Source organism: Oncorhynchus kisutch, linkage group LG15 (genome assembly GCF_002021735.2).
Source record: "Oncorhynchus kisutch isolate 150728-3 linkage group LG15, Okis_V2, whole genome shotgun sequence".
NCBI classification, from domain to species: Eukaryota; Metazoa; Chordata; class Actinopteri; order Salmoniformes; family Salmonidae; genus Oncorhynchus; species Oncorhynchus kisutch.
Genome location: NC_034188.2, coordinates 35,483,196 through 35,503,892, shown reverse-complemented (window position 1 = coordinate 35,503,892; position 20,697 = coordinate 35,483,196). Strand labels below are relative to the sequence as shown.

Sequence of the window (20,697 nt, the reverse complement as noted above, 5' to 3'; positions counted from 1 at the left end):
GAAGCATCCAGTGATGATCCATGGCACTAAGCCTCCAGTGATGATCCATGGCACGGAGCCTCCAGTGATGATCCATAGCACGGAGCCCTCCAGCGATGGTCCAGTGATTAATGTGGGGATTCAGGTTCTCTGTAGAGAACTCAGACTGTTCTTTACTAGGAGGAAGGTGGGAGATGAGGTATGCTTGAGGTTATTTGGGAGAAACTTGTAGAGGGTGAGGGCCTTCAGGTTCCTTGGGTTATACTTTGACACTAGGCTGACCTTTGCAAAACAAATTGAGAGAGTGATGGGAAATTGTAAGAAGGTGCTAAATGTGATGCGCTGTCTGACGGGGAAGGAGTGGGGGGCTGGGCAGTCCTCATTGATGACTATGTATGTTGCATTGATCTGTAATAGACTATGGCAGTATAGCATATGGTTCGGCAGCCCGGACCTCATTGGAAAAGCTTGCAGGGGCAAGGACATTTCAGACCTCCCCAGTGTCTGCACTACAGGTGGAGGTGGGTGATATGCCATTGCAGATTAGGAGACAGCAGCTGGCAATTAATTATTGCTTCAACCTACAGAAACATGGGGTGTGTCATCCTGCAAAAGGAGTTTTACAGACATGCTGGGAACATGAGCGAGAGAAGAAGTACAGTAGATGGCATGTGTCCGAAAGTGATTGATTACCTATTTTATGTGTCACGTGGTTATTCCCACTTATGTACATCCTGTCTGGATGTTCTCATGCTATCGAGTGAGTGTTTATGTAACCTGATAGTGCAGTTGTTTTGGGTAAAGCATGTGTTTGCAATAAAGCTGTCCTTAAGATTGATAACAATGACAAAACCATTGAAGCCATTCTTTGTGATGCTCCTGATTGTTTTAATGGTGTGATGGATATGAGTGACGGACATATGGGGTACATTTTTCAACCGGATGATTCAACGGTGAAGACTTTCACAAACTGCTGCCTCAACACCCCATGGCAAACAAAAACAGGAAGTTTTTCTCCTGTGTTGCGGATGAGAGAATGGCTTATGAAAAGTGCTCTATGTCAGATCGAACAGGCCCTGAGTGGAACATCCTGGCCGGGGTACGCATCGGAAGAGGAAGTCTGTGGGTGAGAGGATTTGAAAGCCATAAGAATCTCTTCAGTGGCATATAGTCCAGACTCCAAAGTGACAATTTTAGGTTGTGCCGAATTCAATAGTTAAACTGGAACCAAATCAGTTAGTTCATATGTATTTTCTAAAGCATGCATGGAAGTCAACTATTTTGGGCCTGTCTTTAGCTTTAGGGGGGAGATTATTTTATTTATTTTGATACAACAAGGCATTGCACCCCATGTAAAAGCCCAAGGTAGTAAAACCCTGTGTTTTCTAGACCCTGCCTTCAACCTGAGATGCATTGACAGTTTAAGTTTCTTACCCATGAGATTGACTCAAATGTCAGAGGCCTTGGGTTATGAAAACTCGGTGAAAGGTTGGTTTCCTCATTTCTTCACATCTGAGGAGAATTTACATTATATTAAATCTGATCCCAGTACTGAAATGTATGGGTGTGATCAAATGTCTCCCAAAGAGCGAGAGAGATTCATGACTTGGTATGAGAGAGTACGTCAAAATACCTTTGATTTCCATAAAGAAATGGAATTCTACTGTGACAATGATGTAGTTATCCTGCGTGAAGAATGCCTCAGATTCAGAGAGGAGGTAATTAAAGATGCCGGCATTGACCCCTTGTAAAGACATTATTCGTCCTCCTCTGACGAGGAGTATGAAATGTCGAACCAATTGTATGTGCTCATGATGTGTTCACTGGGCTGTGCTGGCGAACCGGGGACACCGTGCGTAGTGCTGGTGCCATATACTCCGGGCCGAGGAGACGCACTGGAGACCAGATGCGCTGAGCCGGCTTCATAGCACCTGGCTTGATGCCAACTCTAGCCCGGCCGATACGAGGTGCTGCGATGTAGCGCACCGGGCTATGCCTGTGCACTGGGGACACCGTGCACCTCACGGCATAACACGGTGCCTGCCCGGTCCACCTCTCTCCACAGTAAGCACGGGGAGTTGGCTCAGGTCTCCTACCTGACTTAGCCACACTCCCCGTTTGCCTCCTCCCAATACATTTTTGGGGCTGCCTCTCATCCATGTTGCGCTGCCGTGCCAACTCCTCAAAATGCCGCCGCTCTGCTTTGGCTGCCTCCAGCTCTTCCCTGGGGCGGCGATATTCCCCAGCCTATGCCCAGGGTCCCTCTCCGTCCAAAATCTCCTCCCATGTCCAGGAGTCCAGAACTCGCTGCTGCCCGATACCACGCTGCTTGGTCCTTGGTTGGTGGGTGATTCTGGTGATTCTGGTGGGAAAAGGTTACTTAAGTATGATTCTCAATCAGAGACAACGAACGACACCTGCCTCTGAGAACCATACCAGGCCAAACACAAAACCACAACATAGAAAAAAGGAACATAGACTACCCACCTCAACTCACGCCCTGACCAAACTAAAACAAAGACATAACAAAGGAACTAAGGTCAGAACGTGACACCCCTTGAGTTGTAAACTATTGCATCGGCATGCATGAAAACCCTATCGTACACACTTCTTACCTCCAGCATCTATTGCTATTCCATCGCCTGACATCTACCGCCGACAATTCAAGTCATACTCTAGCGGCTCCATTCAATGGTTGGAGTGCTTGTCCCAGGCTGAAATGGGACAAGCCCAGGCTTGTCATGCTTTGAATAAAGGGGAAAAAAGATTGGACCCTACCATGTAGATGGTTACACACATCTTGACGGTGATGAGGCAGTGTATGAGTACAACGGTTGTTTCTTCCACGGTTGTAAATCTTGCTTTGTGCCCCGGGCCATGTGTGTCTTAACCCAAAATACTTTTGGGGATATGTACCAGGAGTTCCAAGACAAATTGGAATCTTTACAGGCTGCTTATGGGGTGAAAGTTACGGTGATGTGGGAGCACGAGTGGACAGAACTCACAAAGTCTGATCCTCATGTGCGAGCTTTCCTTTCCACCTTTGACATACCCGAACCCTGCCAGGACTTGTTTGGAGGTCGTACCAATGCTTAGACATTACGGTATATAGCACAACCTGATGAAAAAATTGGATATGTAGATTTTACTTCCCTTTATCCTCATGTAATGAGTTCCTCTTGTTATCCTATGGGGCATCCTGACATTATTCACTGGGACTTTGACTTACCGCAAAACTGTTTTGATCATTCAGATCAAGAAAGAGCCTTGACCGGTGTATGGGTCACCGTTGAATTCTCTAAGGCTATAGAGAAGGGGTATTGTGTGGCCAAAATCTTTGAAGTGTGGAACTTTCCCAGGAATTCAGACACTCTTTTTAAAGAGTACATCAAGACCTTCTTGAGATGCAAGCAAATGGCTTCAGGGTATCCTGCATCAGTCACAGATCAAGAGAGCAAAGAGAGATACATTCAGGACTATCATGAAAATAAGGCATATGTCTTGACCCTGACAGAATAGAGTTCAACAAAACCAAAATAAATGTATCAAAATTATTTCTGAATTCCCTTTGGGGCAAAATGGGCAAGAGAAGCAATATGTTAACAACATCGATCATTAAAGACACTGAAGAATTTATGAAATGTGTTTTTTCAGACCAAATTTTTCGTTCTTGAGTCAAGTCATAGCCCTGGTGGAATGGAGACATAACAAGAAGTGGGTTCTACCCCCTGGTAATGTCAAAGTATTTCTTACAGCATTTCCCACTGCCTATAGGCGACTTGAACTATACACCCTCGTGGAGCAGGTGCAGAGGAGGGTTCTTTACCATGACACAGACTCTGTGGCCTATGTAAGCAAACCTGATGATTGGAACCCCCCTCTTAGCAACTATCTGGGTGGTTTAACGAGTGAACTCGAAGATGGTGACCACATCATAGAGTGGTCATCCTGTGGCCCCAAAAGCTATGCTTTTATGACTAAAAACAATCACGTGGTGTTGAAAGCCAAAGGCGTTACACAAAACTATGAAAATGCCCCGCGTGTAAACTTGGAATCAATCACACGCTTAGTCGAGGGGTTCATAAACGACCGGAATAGGGTATTAGAAATGTTGAACTCCTACAAAAAGATTTTTAGGGATAAAAAGGGGTTACATCTATGTAATGCCCCACTTACTAAAATATTCCGGGTAGTCTATGACAAGAGATTGCTTTTACCTGATGGGACCGCCTTGCCCTTTGGTTACTGACTTGTTACAAGCCCTGTGTGTCTTAACCCTTAAGACATCATGGCTGCTGTTGAAGGTTTTGATCCCAGGTTGCAACTACCATTTCCGGCCTTAATCGCAGGCCCATCCAATAGCGGTAAACTTATTTTGTAAAAAGTATTTTTGAGAATTCTGAACATGTATTATCTCAGAAACCTGACAATATTGTGTGGTGTTAGTCATGTTATCAACCTTTGTATGATGAGTTGTAGAAGAAAATTTAAATAAAGTTTGTTGGAAGGAATACCCACATCCCTGTCTGATGATGAACTCTTAATAAAAAACTATCTGCTGGTTTTGGATGATATGCTTTTTGCAGGTAGTGAACATCCTAAAATAGCGCAAGCTTTTACTCAATATAGTCATCATCGAAACCTGTCAGTGCTTTACTTGGTAAAAAATGTGTTACACCAAGGTAAAAATAGACGTACCATTAGTTTGAACGCCAATTTCTTGGTTTTGTTCAAAAACCCTAGACAGACTACAAATAAACATTCTGGCTCAGTAGATGTACCCTGGAAGGAAATCCTACTTTATGGAAAGGTATGAGGACGCTACCAAAGCACCATTTTCTTATTTAATCATGGATTTCAAATCAAATACTCCAGAACACCAGATGCTCCAAGCAGGATTGTTTCCATGGGCGTGGCCGACAGTTTACATTCCAAAAAATAAAAAATGTCTCTAACCGATGTGAAATGGCTAGCTAGTTAGCGGGGTGCACGCTAATAGAGTTTCAGTCAGTGACGTAGTTGACCTTGAAGTAGTTGTTCCCCTTGCTCTGCAAGGGCCGTCCGTGACTTTTGTGGAGCGATGGGTAATGATGCTTCGTGGGAAGCAGTTCTTGATGTGTGCAGAGGGTCCCTGGTTCTAGCCCAGGTAGGGGTGAGGAGAGGGACGAAGCTATACTGTTACATCTGTGTAAAAAAAAAAACGAACAAATCAAATCAAATCAAATTGATTTATATAGCCCTTCGTACATCAGCTGATATCTCAAAGTACTGTACAGAAACCCAGCCTAAAACCCCAAACAGCAAGCAATGCAGGTGTAGAAGCACGGTGGCTAGGAAAAACTCCCTAGAAAGGCCAAAACCTAGGAAGAAACCTAGAGAGGAACCAGGCTATGTGGGGTGGCCAGTCCGAACACTCTTGAGATCCCTAGTTGGGGCTACACATAAAGAACGTAAGGCCATCTTGGGTCATTATTCTTCAGATCTCATATTATCACTATGTGAGATTGCTTTGAATCTTTTCAAAGGACGCATTCCACTCACCCTGACCCAGGGTAAAACAAGGCAAGAGAGACACCAACCATTTATAGCTTTCCCTACAGGAACCCTAAAAGGATGAAGAGCATAGAGAGAGCCATGCCCCTGGACCGGAGATTTTACAGGTTGAAAATCAAATGCATGTTGAAGATAATGTTATCCATGACATGTTGACACATGTTCCAGCACGTAACAGGAAAAATGTTAGATACATTATGAACAAAATAAAAGACTCAATGGGGGCCGCTACTTGGAATGACAAAGGAGAGTTTATCTTTCAGGGGGATGTTGTCAGGGGTCCTCATATGATGGACTTGCTTAAAGGTACCACTGCATCCCACAAGATTGCTGATGATAGAAAACCTCCTGAGGGGTGTCAGTTTCTTAAAGCCCTGGCAGTTCTCAACTCAACTTCCACTCTCGGGTGTACCAAACTATAAGCTTCGTCAACAGATTCAAATTTTAAAACAAAACCCTTCAAAGAGCTACAGCACTACTAAAGATGTTATTGGAACCCCTCCCCCATTTGAAATGGTTAAAAATAACTAATTTATGGATGAGTCCTCACCCCTGAATGCCTCCGGACCTTTTCCTAATCCTGATCTCTCAGGGTGGTTAGACTTTTGAATGACTTTTGATAAAATTCAATACATTTAATTTTTTTAAATAATACAATTTAACATTTGTGACATTCTTTAAACATTTGATATGAGCATACACATTCATTATAGGGTCTTACAAATTCTTAAGGCTAGGGGTTCTGTTAGCGGAACCCCCTTAACCTTCATACATTCACTTAACTTTCATACATTCACAAGTGCAATACACCAAATTAAAGCTTAACTTCTTGTTAATCTAGCCATCATGTCTGATTTCAAAAAGGCTGTACAGTGCAAGCACACCATACAATTATGTTAGGTCAGTGCCTAGTCACAGAAAAACATACAGCCATTTTCCAGCCAAAGAGAGGAGTCACAAATAGCAGAAATAGAGATAAAAGTAATCACGAACCTTTGATGATCTTCATCAGATGGCACTCATATGGCTTCATGTTACACAATACATGTATGTTTTGTTTGATAAAGTTCATATTTATATCCAAAAATCTCAGTTTACATTGGCGCGTTATGTTCAGTAATGTTGTGCCTCGAAAACATCCGGCAAATTTGCAGAGAGCCACATCAATTTACAGAAATACTCATCATAAACTTTGATAAAAGATACATGTGTTATGCATAGAATTAAAGATATACTTCTCCTTAATGCAACCAATGTGTCAGATTTCAAAAAAGCTTTACAGAAAAAGCAGACCATGCAATAATCTGAGTACAGCGCTAAGCCACAAAAACAAGCCATACAGATACCCGCCATGTTGTGGAGTTTAGTAAAAGTCAGAAATAGCGTTATAAATATTCACTTACCTTTGATGACTTTCATCAGAATGCACTTCCAGGAATCTCTGTTCAACAATAAATGTTTGTTTTGTTTGATAAAGTTCATCTTTATGTCCAAATACCTCCTTTTTGTTAGCGCGTTTAGTTCACCAATCGAAATTCACAAGGTGCGGGCAAGTCCAGATGAAAGTCCAGACGAAAAGTCAAAAAAGTTATATTACAGTTCGTAGAAACATGTCAAACGATGTATAGACTCAATCTTTAGGATGTTTTTATCATAAATCTTCAATAATGTTTCAACCGGACAATTCCTTTGTCTTTACAAATGAAAAGGAACACAGCTCGCTCTCACGGCCGCACACGGGACTTAGCTCAAGGCATTCTGCCAGACCCCTTAGTCAAACAGCTCTTATTCGCTCCCCCTTCATAGTAGAAGCCTGAATCAAGGTTCTAAAGACTTTTGACATCTAGTGGAAGCCTTAGGAAGTTCACTATGACCCCATTTACACTGTATATTTGACAGGCAATGAAAAACTACAAACCTCAGATTTCCCACTTCCTGGTTGGTTTTTTCTCAGGTTCTCACCTGCCATATGAGTTCTCTTATACTCACAGACATCAGTCAAACAGTTTTAGAAACGTCAGAGTGTTTTCTATCCAAATCTACTAATAATATGCATATATTAGCTTCTGGGCCTGAGTAGCAGGTAGTTTACTCTGGGCACGCTTTTCATCTGAACGTGAAAATGCTGCCCCCTATCCCAAACAGGTTAAAGGATACATACTTAAACACTTTTGATATTTTCTAACAAAACAATCTACGGTGCTATCATGACTTCTTAAATCATCATTAAAAAGAGACATAACATCTTTAAAAGAAACTCCACGGTGTAAGGGATTTCCTCCTCATCTTCCGAAGAGGAGAGGCGAAACGGATCAGAGGACCAATATGCGGCGTGGTAAGTGTCCATGGTTCTTTTAATATGTAAATTTACTCATGAACAACTGATACAACAAAACAAGAAACGTGTGAAACCCTCAACAGCCCTATCTGGTGCAAAACACAAAGACAGGAACAATCACCCATTTACACACAGTGAAACCCAGGCTACCTAAGTATGATTCTCAATCAGAGACAACTAATGACACCTGCCTCTGATTGAGAACCATACTAGGCCGAAACATAGAAATACCCAAATCATAGAAAAACAAACATAGACTGCCCACCCAACTCACGCCCTGACCATACTAACTAAATACAAAACACAGGAAATAAAAGGTCAGAACGTGACAGTACCCCCCCCCCCCCCAAAGGTGCGGACTCCGGCCGCAAAACCTTGACCTATAGGGGAGGGTCTGGGTGGGCGTCTGTCCGCGGTGGCGGCTCTGGCGCAGGACGCGGACCCCACTTCACCATTGTCTTAGTCCGCCTTATTGTCCGCCTCCGTGGCTTTCTCACCATGGCCACCCCTCTCAATGACCCCACTGGACAGAGGGGCAGCTCGGGACAGAGGGGCAGCTCGGGACAGAGGGGCGGAAGCTCTGGACAGAGGGGCAGAAGCTCTGGACAGAGGGGCAGAAGCTCTGGCGCCTCTGGGCTGAGTGGCTCTGGCGCCTCAAACTCCGGCAGCGGCGCCGGACAGGCGGGAGACTCCGGCAGCGGCGCCGGACAGGCGGGAGACTCCGGCAGCGGCGCCGGACAGGCGGGAGACTCCGGCAGCGGCGCCGGACAGGCGGGAGGCTCCGGCAGCGGCGCCGGACAGGCGGGAGGCACCGGCAGCGCTGGAGAGGAGGGAGCCCCTGTAAGGATGGGCCGGAGAGACAGCCTGGTGCGGGGGGCTGCCACCGGAGGGCTGGTGCGTGGAGGTGGTGACGGATAGACCGGGCCGTGCAGGCGCACTGGAGCTCTTGAGCACCGAGCCTGCCCAACCTTACCCGGTTGAATGGTCCCGGTCGCCCTGCCAGTGCGGCGAGGTGGAATAGCCCGCACTGGGCTATGCAGGCGAACCGGGGACACCGTGCGCAAGGTTGGTGCCATGTAAGCCGGCCCAAGGAGACGCACTGGAGACCAGATGCGTAGAGCCGGCTTCATGGCACTTGGCTCGATGCCCACTCTAGCTCGGCCGATACGCGGAGCTGGAATGTACCGCACCGGGCTGTGCACCCGCACTGGGGACACCGTGCGCTCCACCGCATAACACGGTGCCTGCCCGGTCTCTCTTGCCCCCCGGTAACCACAGGGAGTTTGGCTACCTGGCATAGCCATACTCCCTGTGAGCCCCCCCCCAAGAAATTTTTGGGGCTGACTCTCGGGCTTCCATCCGCTCTGCCGTGCTAGTTCCTCATAATGCCGCCTCTCTCCTTTTGCTGCCTCCAGCTCGGCCTTCGGGCGGCAATATTCTCCTGGCTCTGCCCAGGGTCCTTTACCGTCTAGAATCTCCTCCCAAGTCCATCTCTCCAAATAGTGCAGCCTCTCCCACTGCTGCTGCTCCTGCTGCTGCTGCCTCTGTTGCTTCTCCTGCTGCTGCTTTTGCCGTTGCCCATTACCACGCCGCTTGGTCCTTGGTTGGTGGGTGATTCTGTAAGGGATTTCCTCCTCTTCTTCCGAAGAGGAGAAAAGAAACGGATCAGAGGACCAATATGCGGCGTGGTAAGTGTCCATGGTTCTTTTAATATGTAAATTTACTCATGAACAACTGATACAACAAAACAAGAAACGTGTGAAACCCTCAACAGCCCTATCTGGTGCAAAACACAAAGACAGGAACAATCACCCACAAACACACAGTGAAACCCAGGCTACCTAAGTATGATTCTCAATCAGAGACAACTAATGACACCTGCCTCTGATTGAGAACCATACTAGGCCGAAACATAGAAATACCCAAATCATAGAAAAACAAACATAGACTGCCCACCCAACTCACGCCCTGACCATACTAACTAAATACAAAACACAGGAAATAAAGGTCAGAACGTGACACACGGCCTCTTTGGCATAGGTAGAATTCACAGTGTTTGACCATATGTATAGTCTTTTTAAAGTAAAAATCACAGTCCTTATCCTTGATATTATACCAACTATGTGGGTATGTAATCTCACTGAGACCTACTTCCCAGCTCTCTGATAACTCTATAGGCGTTGGGAAATTGGTTGTATAATTCAGAATTTTGTTATTCCTATATACATCTGCAGACGCATTACTGGGGAGAGTCAGGTAAAATGGAGGTGTTTTTATCATGCATGAGGGCTCAAGTTCACCCCCACTTCTTCCACCACCTCTTCCTTTAATACCAAACTGTTGAACTTTTGTGGCCAGTTTATCCAACGGACCAATACCCATTTCTTTTACCCTCTTTTGATCCAGAATCTCCTCCACCTGTTAGACTTTGTCTTTACCCTTCTTTACCTTCTGGAGTTCCTTCTCATAAAAGGAACCCTCTATAAGCTCCCCATCATAATCTTTTAACTTGTAGACAGAAGGTATACGTGGTAGACATTCAGTAACTGTGAACAGCTCATCGCTGTAACCTTGCTCATATTTGTTGTAAAAAAAAAAAATTGATATACGTACCAAGTCACCCACTATGAATTTAAAATCATTTTTTTTCTTACGGTGAATGGAGAACAAACCATACAGATTTTTAAAGACTTGAAAAGAGATTTCAGAAGAGACCTCGGAGGGTTTCACACGTATACTCTTATGGTAGCTGTAGTTATATAACCAAGTTGGAAGTTTACAGACACTTTAGTTGGAGTCATTAAAATTAGTTGTTCAACCTCTCCGCAAATTTCTTGTTAACAAACTATAGTTTTGGCAAGTCGGTTAGGACATCAACTTTGTTCATGACACAAGTCATTTATCCAACAATTGTTTACACACTTATAATTCACTGTATCACAATTCCAGTGGTTCAGAAGATTACATACACTGAGTTGACTGTGCCTTTAAACAGCTTGGACAATTCCAGAAAATGATGTCATGGCTTTAGAAGCTTCTAATAGGCTAATTTACATAATTTGAGTGAATTGGAGGTGTACCTGTGGATGTATTTCAAGGCCTACCTTCAAACTCAGTGCCTCTTTGCTTGACATCATGGGAAAGTCAAAAGAAATCAACCAATACTGCAGAAAGAAAATGGTCAATTTCCAAATGCCTGAGGTACTACGTTCATCGATACAAACAATAGTACACAAGTATAAACACCATGGGACCACGCAGCCGTCATACCGCTCAGGAAGGAAACATATTTTGTCTCCTAAAGATGAACGTACTTTGGTGCGAAAAGTGCAAATCAATCGCAGAACAACAGTAAAGGACCTTGTGAAGATGCTGGAGGAAAGAGCCACAAAAGTATCTATATCCACAGTAAAACGAGTCCTACATCGACATAACCTGAAAGGCCGCTCAGCAAGGAAGAAGCCACTGCTCCAAAACCGCCATAAAAAAAGCCAGTCTACCGTTTGCAACTGCACAATGGGGACAAAGATCGTACTTTTTGGAGAAATGTCCGAAATGGGTGTTTGTGAGCCATAAATTATTTCCACATCCTCTCCTTCAAAGTCCTAAAGCGTTCAACAACTGAAGCGTTCAAATCTTAACCTGTAGCAAAATGTATGATATTGTGCTTCTTCATGAGTTTCTGAAAATTATTCTTTAAAAAAGTATTTACCACCGTCAGTCTGCACTTTCTTGGGTGCTCCTCCTTCCTCCAAGATAGAGTCAAAGGCCCGGGTCACCTCTGCTCCACTCTTAGTTTTTAAGATCCTTACAAATGCTATTTTAGAGAAAAAACGTTAGCATGTGTCAATTTCCATCATTTTAATCGGCAAGTGCCTGCGTGTCACATACTAAGTATCTAAACAAAACATATGATACATGTTACAATTAAATGATGGTTCATACAAATGAACTAAAATCTTAGACAAGGATGTTTCTAGTTCTTCAGAATCATCCACAAGACGTGATACCTGTTGTGACCAGTGTAGAGTCTCCCCCATATGTCTTACATGACTCAAGATGTGTTTCATTTTTAACACACGCTCTGCATTAACCCCTGTCTTGTTGGATGTGTAGAGCGATACACTGTCCACTTTATTTTCAATAATTTGTTGAATAAGAGTTCTAAATTCTCTCAAAAGAATTTTTTTATTTATTCTCTTTAACATAGCATGCACATAGTTACCCATTGCTTAAAACTTCTTTGGGATAGGGGGGCTGTATTTTGGCGTCCGAATGAAAACCGTGCCCAAAGTAAACTGCCTGCAACTCAGGCCCAGAAGCTAGGATATGCATATAATTGGTAGATTTGGATAAACACTCCAAAGTTTCTAAAACTGTTAAAATAATGTCTGTGAGTATAACATAACTTATTTGGCTGGCAAAACTCCAAGGACAAACCATCCAGGAAAGTTTTTTTTTAGTTCACCGTGTTTTCAATTAGTTTTCTATGGGAATCTAGATTTCTGAGGCATCTGGTTGCAGTTCCTATGGCTTCCACTAGATGTCAACAGACTTTCGAAATTGGTTGATGTTTTTCTTTTGAGAAATGAAGAAGTAGCCCTTTCCTTTCTGAGTATCGAGCCAAGTGGACTGTTTTGTTTGAGGCGCACGACATGGAGCTCGCTCCACTTTCATTTTATCCGCTATTGAACACAATATATTCCGTCTTAAATTTGATCGATAATTTACATTTCAAAATACCTAAAGTTGGATTAGGAAAGTTGTTTGAAATGTTTGGACCAAGTTTACAGGTAACTTATTAGATCATTTGTAGTCATGTTGGGCGAGTTGGAACCAGTGTTTTTCTGAATCAAACGCGCCAAATAAATGGACATTTTGGGGATATAATGATGGAATTCATCGAACAAAAGGACCATTTGTGATGTTTATGGGACATTTTGGAGTGCCATCAGAAGAAGATCTTCAAAGGTAAGGCATGAATTGTATCGTTATTTCTGAGTTTTGTGTCGCGCCTGGCGGGTTGAAATATGATTGTCATGTGTTTGTATGATGTGGTGCTGTCCTCAGATAATCGCATGGTTTGCTTTCATCGTAAAGCCTTTTTGAAATCTGACACGGTGGCTGGATTAACAGGAAGTTAAGCTTTATTTTGGTGTATTGCCCTTGTGATTTTATGAAAGTTAAATATTTCGAATGATTTAATTTGAATTTGGCGCTCTGCCATTTCACCGGATGTTGTAAAATCGATCCCGCTAACAGGATTTGATCCCTAAGAAGTTTTAATATCTAACTTAAAAATAAATAATGTTACTCGTTTTCTTGGGGTTTATTGAGCCAGAAAGTCAGCACATCAGCCACCAAAGCTTCCTTGTATTTGTTGGCGTCCACCATACTTGCCTGATTCCTTTGAGTTTTTCATGGATGAAGATCACCTCCTTCAGTTCATGTAGGAAAGACTCTGTTACACCATAAACCCTAGGAATAGATGTCACAAGACCCATAGATTCCAGGGCTCTGACCATCGATGTTATAAAACGGCCGGACCACTGTTTTTTCACCAGTACTTCAAAGTGGTTGAAGAAGAAGTACTTGGGTGGGTCATATAAACAAGGATGTCGTCGCTGGCTGGGGTGATTGATCTCACAACCGGGGCATTTTCCTCTTATATACTCTCCAATCACCACATCTAAAAGTGAGGCTACAGAGGCCTTGATGGTATCTACAAAAATAGTACTGACCACCCCATCAAACGCATCCTCATGCTGTGTACATGTAGGGGGTGTCGGGATGCATGCCTGGGGGGAGTAGAAAGGAGAGCTGTGAGGCATAGAGTCCTTAGGGTCTGGTACCCACAACGTATTGGAGTCCTCATATGGTATATGAATATCCATGGTATAGGCTGAAATGAAGAATCATAAGAGTTATGGTCACCCCTTTTATTGTTGAAACATTCCTTGGGGATTGGGACGTGGTTAACGTAATACCCACATACTTTGTTTTTTTCAGGGGATGACCCTTCTGGGGGTTCCTTTGAATCAACATCCTTAGGATTCATACGTATAATGCACTTCCTTAGTTGAACAATTCTCTGCCGGCGTTGGCTCTGTACAAAGAGAGCATCCACCAACTCAAACATGTTCCATTATATCCCAACCTTTAAAAGGTATAAGCATAGGCAACCTATAATCCTCGGTCAGTCCACCATCAAGGATGTTACCATTGTGATAAAGAACTCCACGCATATACAACTCCATGGGGTGGCAGGTAGCCTAGTGGTTTGAGCTTTGGACTAGAAACTGAAAGGTTGCAAGATCGAATCCCTGAGCTGACAAGGTTAAAATCTGTCCTTGTAGCCTGTGAACAAGCTAGCTTGAGCTAACTCTTAGTTCAGGACACACCCCCTTGCGAAACACATGCCAGTCTTCAATCCTGTAGTCCACTCTTAAGGTCTGGTCTGTATATTCTTCTCCTTCGGCTATGGTATAGAGTTTCACTCTACGGGCAGGGTAATCAAACATATACCCCCATAGTTGTCCATTAGACATCAACACTTTATCTTTCAGCACAATTACGGGAGGTATTTGGGTTCTATACAAATGTATAAAACTATTTTTTGGTGCGTCGTATATTGCTGATTTATACTTATCTCTTTCTCTATGTTTTAACTGGGGTCCTGCTTCCGTTGTTAAGGTCATCACGGGCGTGTCAGTACTTAACCAATCCATGTTTTATTTCTTACTTTTTTTAGAGTCTTCTGTGGTTTATCTCTCTTGAGATTTCTTGTCGCTCGTTGTGTTCACACCTCTTACTTATACTACGCCATACCTACCCCGGAAATGACTGTTTCATACTCAAGATCACTAATCAGCAGAGACATAAGTTCACTACAAAATTTCCCAACTCATTCAAATGTTCAAACACATTCCACAGTTCAACAAGGTCACCACACACCAATCACCAGGATAGCTTTATTGCAAACACATGCTTTACCCTAAACAGCTGCACTATCAGGTTACATAAGCACTGACTCGGTAGCGTGAAAACATCCGGGCAGGATGTATATAAATGGGCATAACCCCCATGACACATAAAATAGGTCATCAATCACTTTTGGACATATGCCGTCTACTGTATTTCTTCTAGCGAGGAGTGAACACAAACTTTGGGTGGGTGGGTGGGTAATACCCAGACAAGGGAGATGGAATTGTATATGGAAGGGAGTTTAGTCCAACGGTAGCTATTCCTATAAACCCACCATGGCTACTCCCACCTCCAGTAGTTGACCTAGAAGTGTTGGAGAGACTACAGAAAGACAGGGTGTTGATCCATCTGGTTTGTTTAATAGACGTCTGGATACTGTGTATCAGGATTTTCTTCAGATGAAGAGGAGGAAATCAGCCGTAACACCTCTTCTGGCTGTGCCGGGTGGAGATTATAACAGAACATGGCCAAGATGTTCAAATGTTCATAGATGACCAGTAGGGTCAGATAATAATAATCACAGTGGTTGTAGAGGGTGCAACAGGTCAGCACCTCAGGAGTAAATGTCAGTTGGGTTTTCATAGTCGATCATTCTGAGTTAGAGACAGCAGGTGTGGTAGAGAGAGAGTCCAAAACAGCAGGTCCGGGACAAGGTAGCATGTCCAGTGAACAGGTCAGGGTTCCATAGCCGCAGGCAGAACAGTTGAAACTGGAGCAGCAGCATGACCAGGTGGACTGGGGACAGCAAGGAGTCCTCAGGCCAGGTAGTACTGAGGCATGGTCCTAGGGCTCAGGTCCTCCGAAAGAAGAGAGAAAGAAAGAGAGACTGAGAAAGAGAGAAAAAGTGAAAGAGAGAATTAGAGGGAGTATACTTAAATTCACACAGGACACCGGATGAGACAGGAGAAATACTCCAGAAATAACAGACTGACCCTAACAGACTGACACAAACTATTGCAGCATAAATACTGGAGGCTGAGACAGGAGGGTTTGGGAGACACTGTGGCCCTGTCTGACGATACCCCCGGACAAGGCCAACCAGGCAGGATATATTGACAGTGATGGTGCAGAGATGGCAGGAGCAGTGGAATAGAGATACTAAGGGAAGGCATTTATTTCAAGTACAAAGGAAAGTTGGGGAGGGGAGGACAGCAGTAAGGGACAGAAGAGAGGAGGCTATTGTTACAAGATTAAGGGTGGGAGACAGACGCTTGAATAACACTTTAAATGTGATAGGAAAGCATCCAACAGGAAATTATTACCAGGATACAGACCATGGAGAATGTACTGATACAGTGTGGGCAGTATGAGAGGGAAAGAGAGAGGCTGAAATCTAGTATGAGGGAGAAGGGGATACAGGAAATTAGTTTAAATAGTATATTGAGTAGAATGTCTTTAGATATGGTCTCAAATATTTAGTTATATATTTTTTAAGAGAAACGGGGCTCGCAGTTAGGATTTAGTTTCTCCCCGTCTCTGGCCCACACTCTAGTAGATTAGGTGGCAGTAAGGCACCATAACTTTGGGTGCCAACCACCGAGAAACCCCACCGAAGAAGAAACGCAAACTGTAGCTCAACAGAAAGTGCAAGTGTCAGCTGTCATGCTTGCTGTTTCAAGTTCAGCAGCCATACGTGCGAGATCAGGTGCGCATGTCATCTCAATGAAATAGTGTACCCTATATCCCATGCATGGGTGTAGATTCTACGCCGTAGAAGCACCGGTCAGTTATCTTCCCAAGGAAATGTACTTCCTAAATATGATTAGGCTATAGTTTACTACGTTGCCTAGAAATAAATATTGATCACCCATATTTCTCTGCGTAGCCAAAAAAACCGTCATATGTGTACTGTATATCCATCTGTCTAATCCTGCCATAGCGGGACAAGAAAACAAGAAAGAGAGCATGACCGTAGGTGTTGCTATGGTGATTTCAGTAAACAATCAGTGCAAATCAACATCCGGTAGAAAACAACGCTATGGCAAAAGTTTCAAGATTTGAACTTGGACGGCAAGTCCGTCTACCGTGACGGCTATCACCGCCAGCCTCAACGAACGGCATTTACCGTCTTGCTCTCATTTAAAACAATGAGGCAGAGAGCTTCTGTAAAGGAGGGAAATGTGGTGGAAGCGGACGTTGATGTGGATCTTGAACTAGTGGCAGTGGAATCCAGGAGAATTAGACTGTTGTCCAAAAGAATGGAAAAGCGTACAGTGCTGAGAATGTCCCTTATCTCTTCGGAGTAAGGTTTATTTATGAGGAGCAGTTTACCAATCTCGAAGAATCCATTTGAGATATCAAAACTGGTGGAGAGAGTGCTGGGTAAAGTGAAGGCTGTGAGGATCGTGAGAGGCAGCCGTGTTTAGATTTTTTTTTTCATTAGACGTTACACGATTTGAGAAGTTTGACGTGTTGCGTTTGTCTCTTCGGAAACAGGGCACTCCTCAAGGGGGTAAAATCTGGCTTCTCAATGGAAGTCGATGTTACAGAGATGAAAACTTTTCCTAGAGTGATTGATGCACGTTGGATGAATCGTGTGGTGAATAAAGAAAAAGTGAAGAGCATCTGTTCTTTTTTAAAATGTTTATATGGAGTCTCTCCCTACTCAAGTGCAGTTGGGGTATATAAATGTTTGCAGAGGGGAGAAGCTGAGATGTCCAAGTTGTGAAAAAGATCATATCATGTGTTTTAAAAGTGATGAAAATGTGACATGTTGCAATTGTGGTGGGAACCATAAAGCTACTTCTTTGGAATCCTGACAAGGGTAAAAGAGAATGTGACATGTTGGCTAAAGTGGCTAAAGCCAGGGCTGTCCAGAGCATATCATATGCAGCGGGTGTTAAAAGGACTGAGGGTTCGAATGGTATTCCTGAGCAGTCCATGGTGGTGGATAGGCCTTCACTGCAGGCTGCAGTTAACTTGCCTTTCACTAACAGGACCCAGATATTTTAAAAGTTAAGAATCGACTTTGTGACCTTTTTTTTTTATAGCTATAGTGATTAATGGCACTGCCAAGGTGGAGAGGAAGTCCAGGAAAATAGATATTACCATGGCTGTGGCGGAGCGGTTCCTCGGACTGAAAGACTTCTCAGCGGAGGAGTTGCATGGAGTATTGTCACAAGCCGTACCACCCTCTCAGTCCCTAGAGCCTGAGAAGGGAAATACGTTGATTTGAAGGAAGGAATAAGTCTGAGTTTTGTTTTTGTCAACGTACTATTTTTATTTGGTTGCATTCAGTTAGTTTTCCCTATCAAATGGATGTTCTTTTTACCTTGTTTTTTCAACCCTGTCCAGTTGGCAATACACCTTTTTGGGTTGTAGTTTGCCATGAAACCTACAGAAGAAGAAGAAAACAATGACATCAGGTTTGCCGTCTTCCTCGTACCATGTAAACGCTGCATAACGTTACTTGCCTAGTGCTGGCTCAATTTACAACGTTTGTCGTTAGCTAGCTAGCTACCGTATCTCTGCGGTTAGCATGATTTCAATCCACTTTTACTTGGTGATACTTTCTCCTCGATTTGGACGGCTCCAATGTCAAATAGTCCTTTTAAATAGTTCCCAGTGGAACTTCGATAAGCAAACTATTTCTAATATTTTTAAATCCAAATTTTGTGGCATGAAGTAATATGTGGCCATCTATCTTGAAACGACACAACACTCACGTGTCTTGACAGGAAAGAAGAGAAATCGTAGTAACAGTTTTGTACCTAGTAACACTTGAAAAAAAAACATTTTGGGGAAATAAGATATGGCTGCAATCTTAACTATCAATAATAGACTAATATTCTATCTACAGTTTCCAAGATGGCTTGGACGTTTCGTTTCGTGGTTCCAGGGGGGCCAGCTTTGCCCAAATCCTCAATAAAATTATTTGTGCCCCACTTGGATTGGCGGTGGCATACATTTCTCTGGCTGTCTCAGAAGCTAACAACAACCTCCTTGACCCAGCATGTAACACACCCAATGGTAAGCCTAAGTATTCTTGTGAAAGAGATTGTGTTGGTTTCTGTGAGCACAGTTTGTGAGGGCCTGAGCATGGTCACCCATCCCACTTCGACACTAGCACCAGAAGCTGATATTTGGTTGTGTTGTTGTTCTACCACAGGTGGTGGCATCAGACCGAAAAGCATTCCCCAAGAGTTAATTGACTGGTACAAGCGAAGTCAGACCCACGCGGTGTCAGCTCTGTACCTACTTTCTCAGGTTCTACAGTTTCAGCTTGAGTTAAAGGAAACGGTAACCACAGGTAAGTTCTCATTTTACAGGCTTAGAGATCAGTTTACAGGCATAGAGATCCATTCAGGAAGAGACATTTATGGCAAGACATTTTAATTGTTTGATTTCTATGTTTCGTAGTTGTTGGAAAGCACATTGTCATAGTTGCTTACAGCTATTTGATGTTGATCGCAAACAATGACATTTTAAGGGTTGTTTCTGAACATTAAGCAGTGATGGTATTGTTTCCCCCTTTTACTATACTGCAGGGCGTAAGAACCCCATCAACGAACATGTTCCCCAGACAGTGAGAGAGTTGCTGAGTAAGATGATTGACAGCTACCCCGAGTTCTCTGTCTGTGGGAGCACAGTGGCAGCATTTGTCACGCAGTCATGTATGCAAGGAGGCACAGTCTTCTACTATGAGAATTCCAAGAGTGTGCAAAGCTGTCATCAATGCAAAGGGAGGCTACTTTGAAGAATTTAAAATGTAAAATATATTTCAAATTTGGTTACAACATGATTCCATATGTTATTTCATAGTTTTGATGTCTTCACTTTTATTCTACAACGTAGAAAATAGTAAAAATAAGGAAAAACCCTTGAATGAGTAGGTGTGTCCAAACTTTTGACTGGTACTGTATATTGGCTACATTTTCATATTTGAGATACTATTAGTTACATATTATATTCATTTTATTGGTTATGTTTTAAGTAGCTATTATGAACATTGCTGGGGAATGTGTTCTGTGTGTGGCCTATGATATTCCATCCAGCCATGTGAATCCCCGTGGCCATTGGAACACCAAGGAGCGCGCTACACCAAATGGACGGGTTCTTAACGACTCCCATGTAGTGGTAACGGCAAGCAGTACACTGATGCGTTACGTTTATCTCAATTAGTTTATTCATGATTTTAAACAATTAACAAACAACCCTTCAAAACACCTTGAATACTCATTAATATAACAAAGCTTGTTATATTTTACACGACCTCTCTCCCTACACTGTCCCGTGGATATTACTTTTTGATTAATTAAATGAATTCACATCCTCATACAATGTTCCCATACGTTAACCTACACTTTCAAATTACTTTCAGGTGTGTCTACTCCTATGGGGTTTTGTTTGCAGTTATCTGTACAGGCACTTGTTGCTGTTCTTCAGTAAGGATCGCAGGACGAGAACACCAAGTTGCTCAGTCTGAAAAGCAACATCAGGCTCCACCTGTACATGAACCAGGTGCCCAAATGAGCCGCTCAGATCCCTTCCAATCTGTTAGACTGGCACCTCTAAAAGTCCTTATGCACCACCAGTACTCAGCTAAATCAAAAAGGCATACCTCAGCAGGACATATGTGAAAATAATGGGTTGACATGATGCCCTTAAACTACAAGTTATTTTTGCACAGCCTGCAAGGTTGTGTATTTTAAAAACAAAATGGTTCAATAGGTCCCCAGAAGAGGAATTAGGTTTTATTATTTTCAAAAAAAGCTCAGTTTTCTGAAGGTGTATTGCAGAAATATATTTTGCTGATTTGCAATTTAGTTCTGTTTGCAGATACGGAATTGAATTGAAAGAAGAAAAATGTTTTATATCGAAGAAAAATATTTATTTATTTGATA

At 43.1% G+C, this 20,697-nt stretch overlaps 1 protein-coding gene across 1 annotated transcript; it reads left to right on the top strand.

Moving 5' to 3' along the window:
• The first annotated feature begins 16,819 nt into the window (after nt 1–16,819).
• On the top strand, nt 16,820–19,577 carry LOC116353600 (adenosine deaminase domain-containing protein 1). The gene is made up of 4 exons (XM_031790204.1): nt 16,820–18,219; nt 18,654–18,823; nt 18,963–19,103; nt 19,342–19,577. The coding sequence occupies exons 1-4, from the start codon at nt 18,182–18,184 to the stop codon at nt 19,548–19,550; spliced, it is 558 nt and encodes a 185-aa protein (XP_031646064.1). The 5' UTR covers nt 16,820–18,181; the 3' UTR covers nt 19,551–19,577.
• The last annotated feature ends 1,120 nt before the right edge of the window (nt 19,578–20,697 follow it).

What these genes read in the sequence shown, in the direction of transcription:
- LOC116353600 (XM_031790204.1), top strand. Translation starts at nt 18,182, where the DNA reads ATGAAACCTACAGAAGAAGAAGAAAACAATGACATCAG. An exon ending in AGCATGTAACACACCCAATG is followed by an intron (nt 18,824 to 18,962) that starts GTAAGCCTAAGT and finishes GTTCTACCACAG; the next exon opens with GTGGTGGCATCAGACCGAAA. An exon ending in AAAGGAAACGGTAACCACAG is followed by an intron (nt 19,104 to 19,341) that starts GTAAGTTCTCAT and finishes ACTATACTGCAG; the next exon opens with GGCGTAAGAACCCCATCAAC.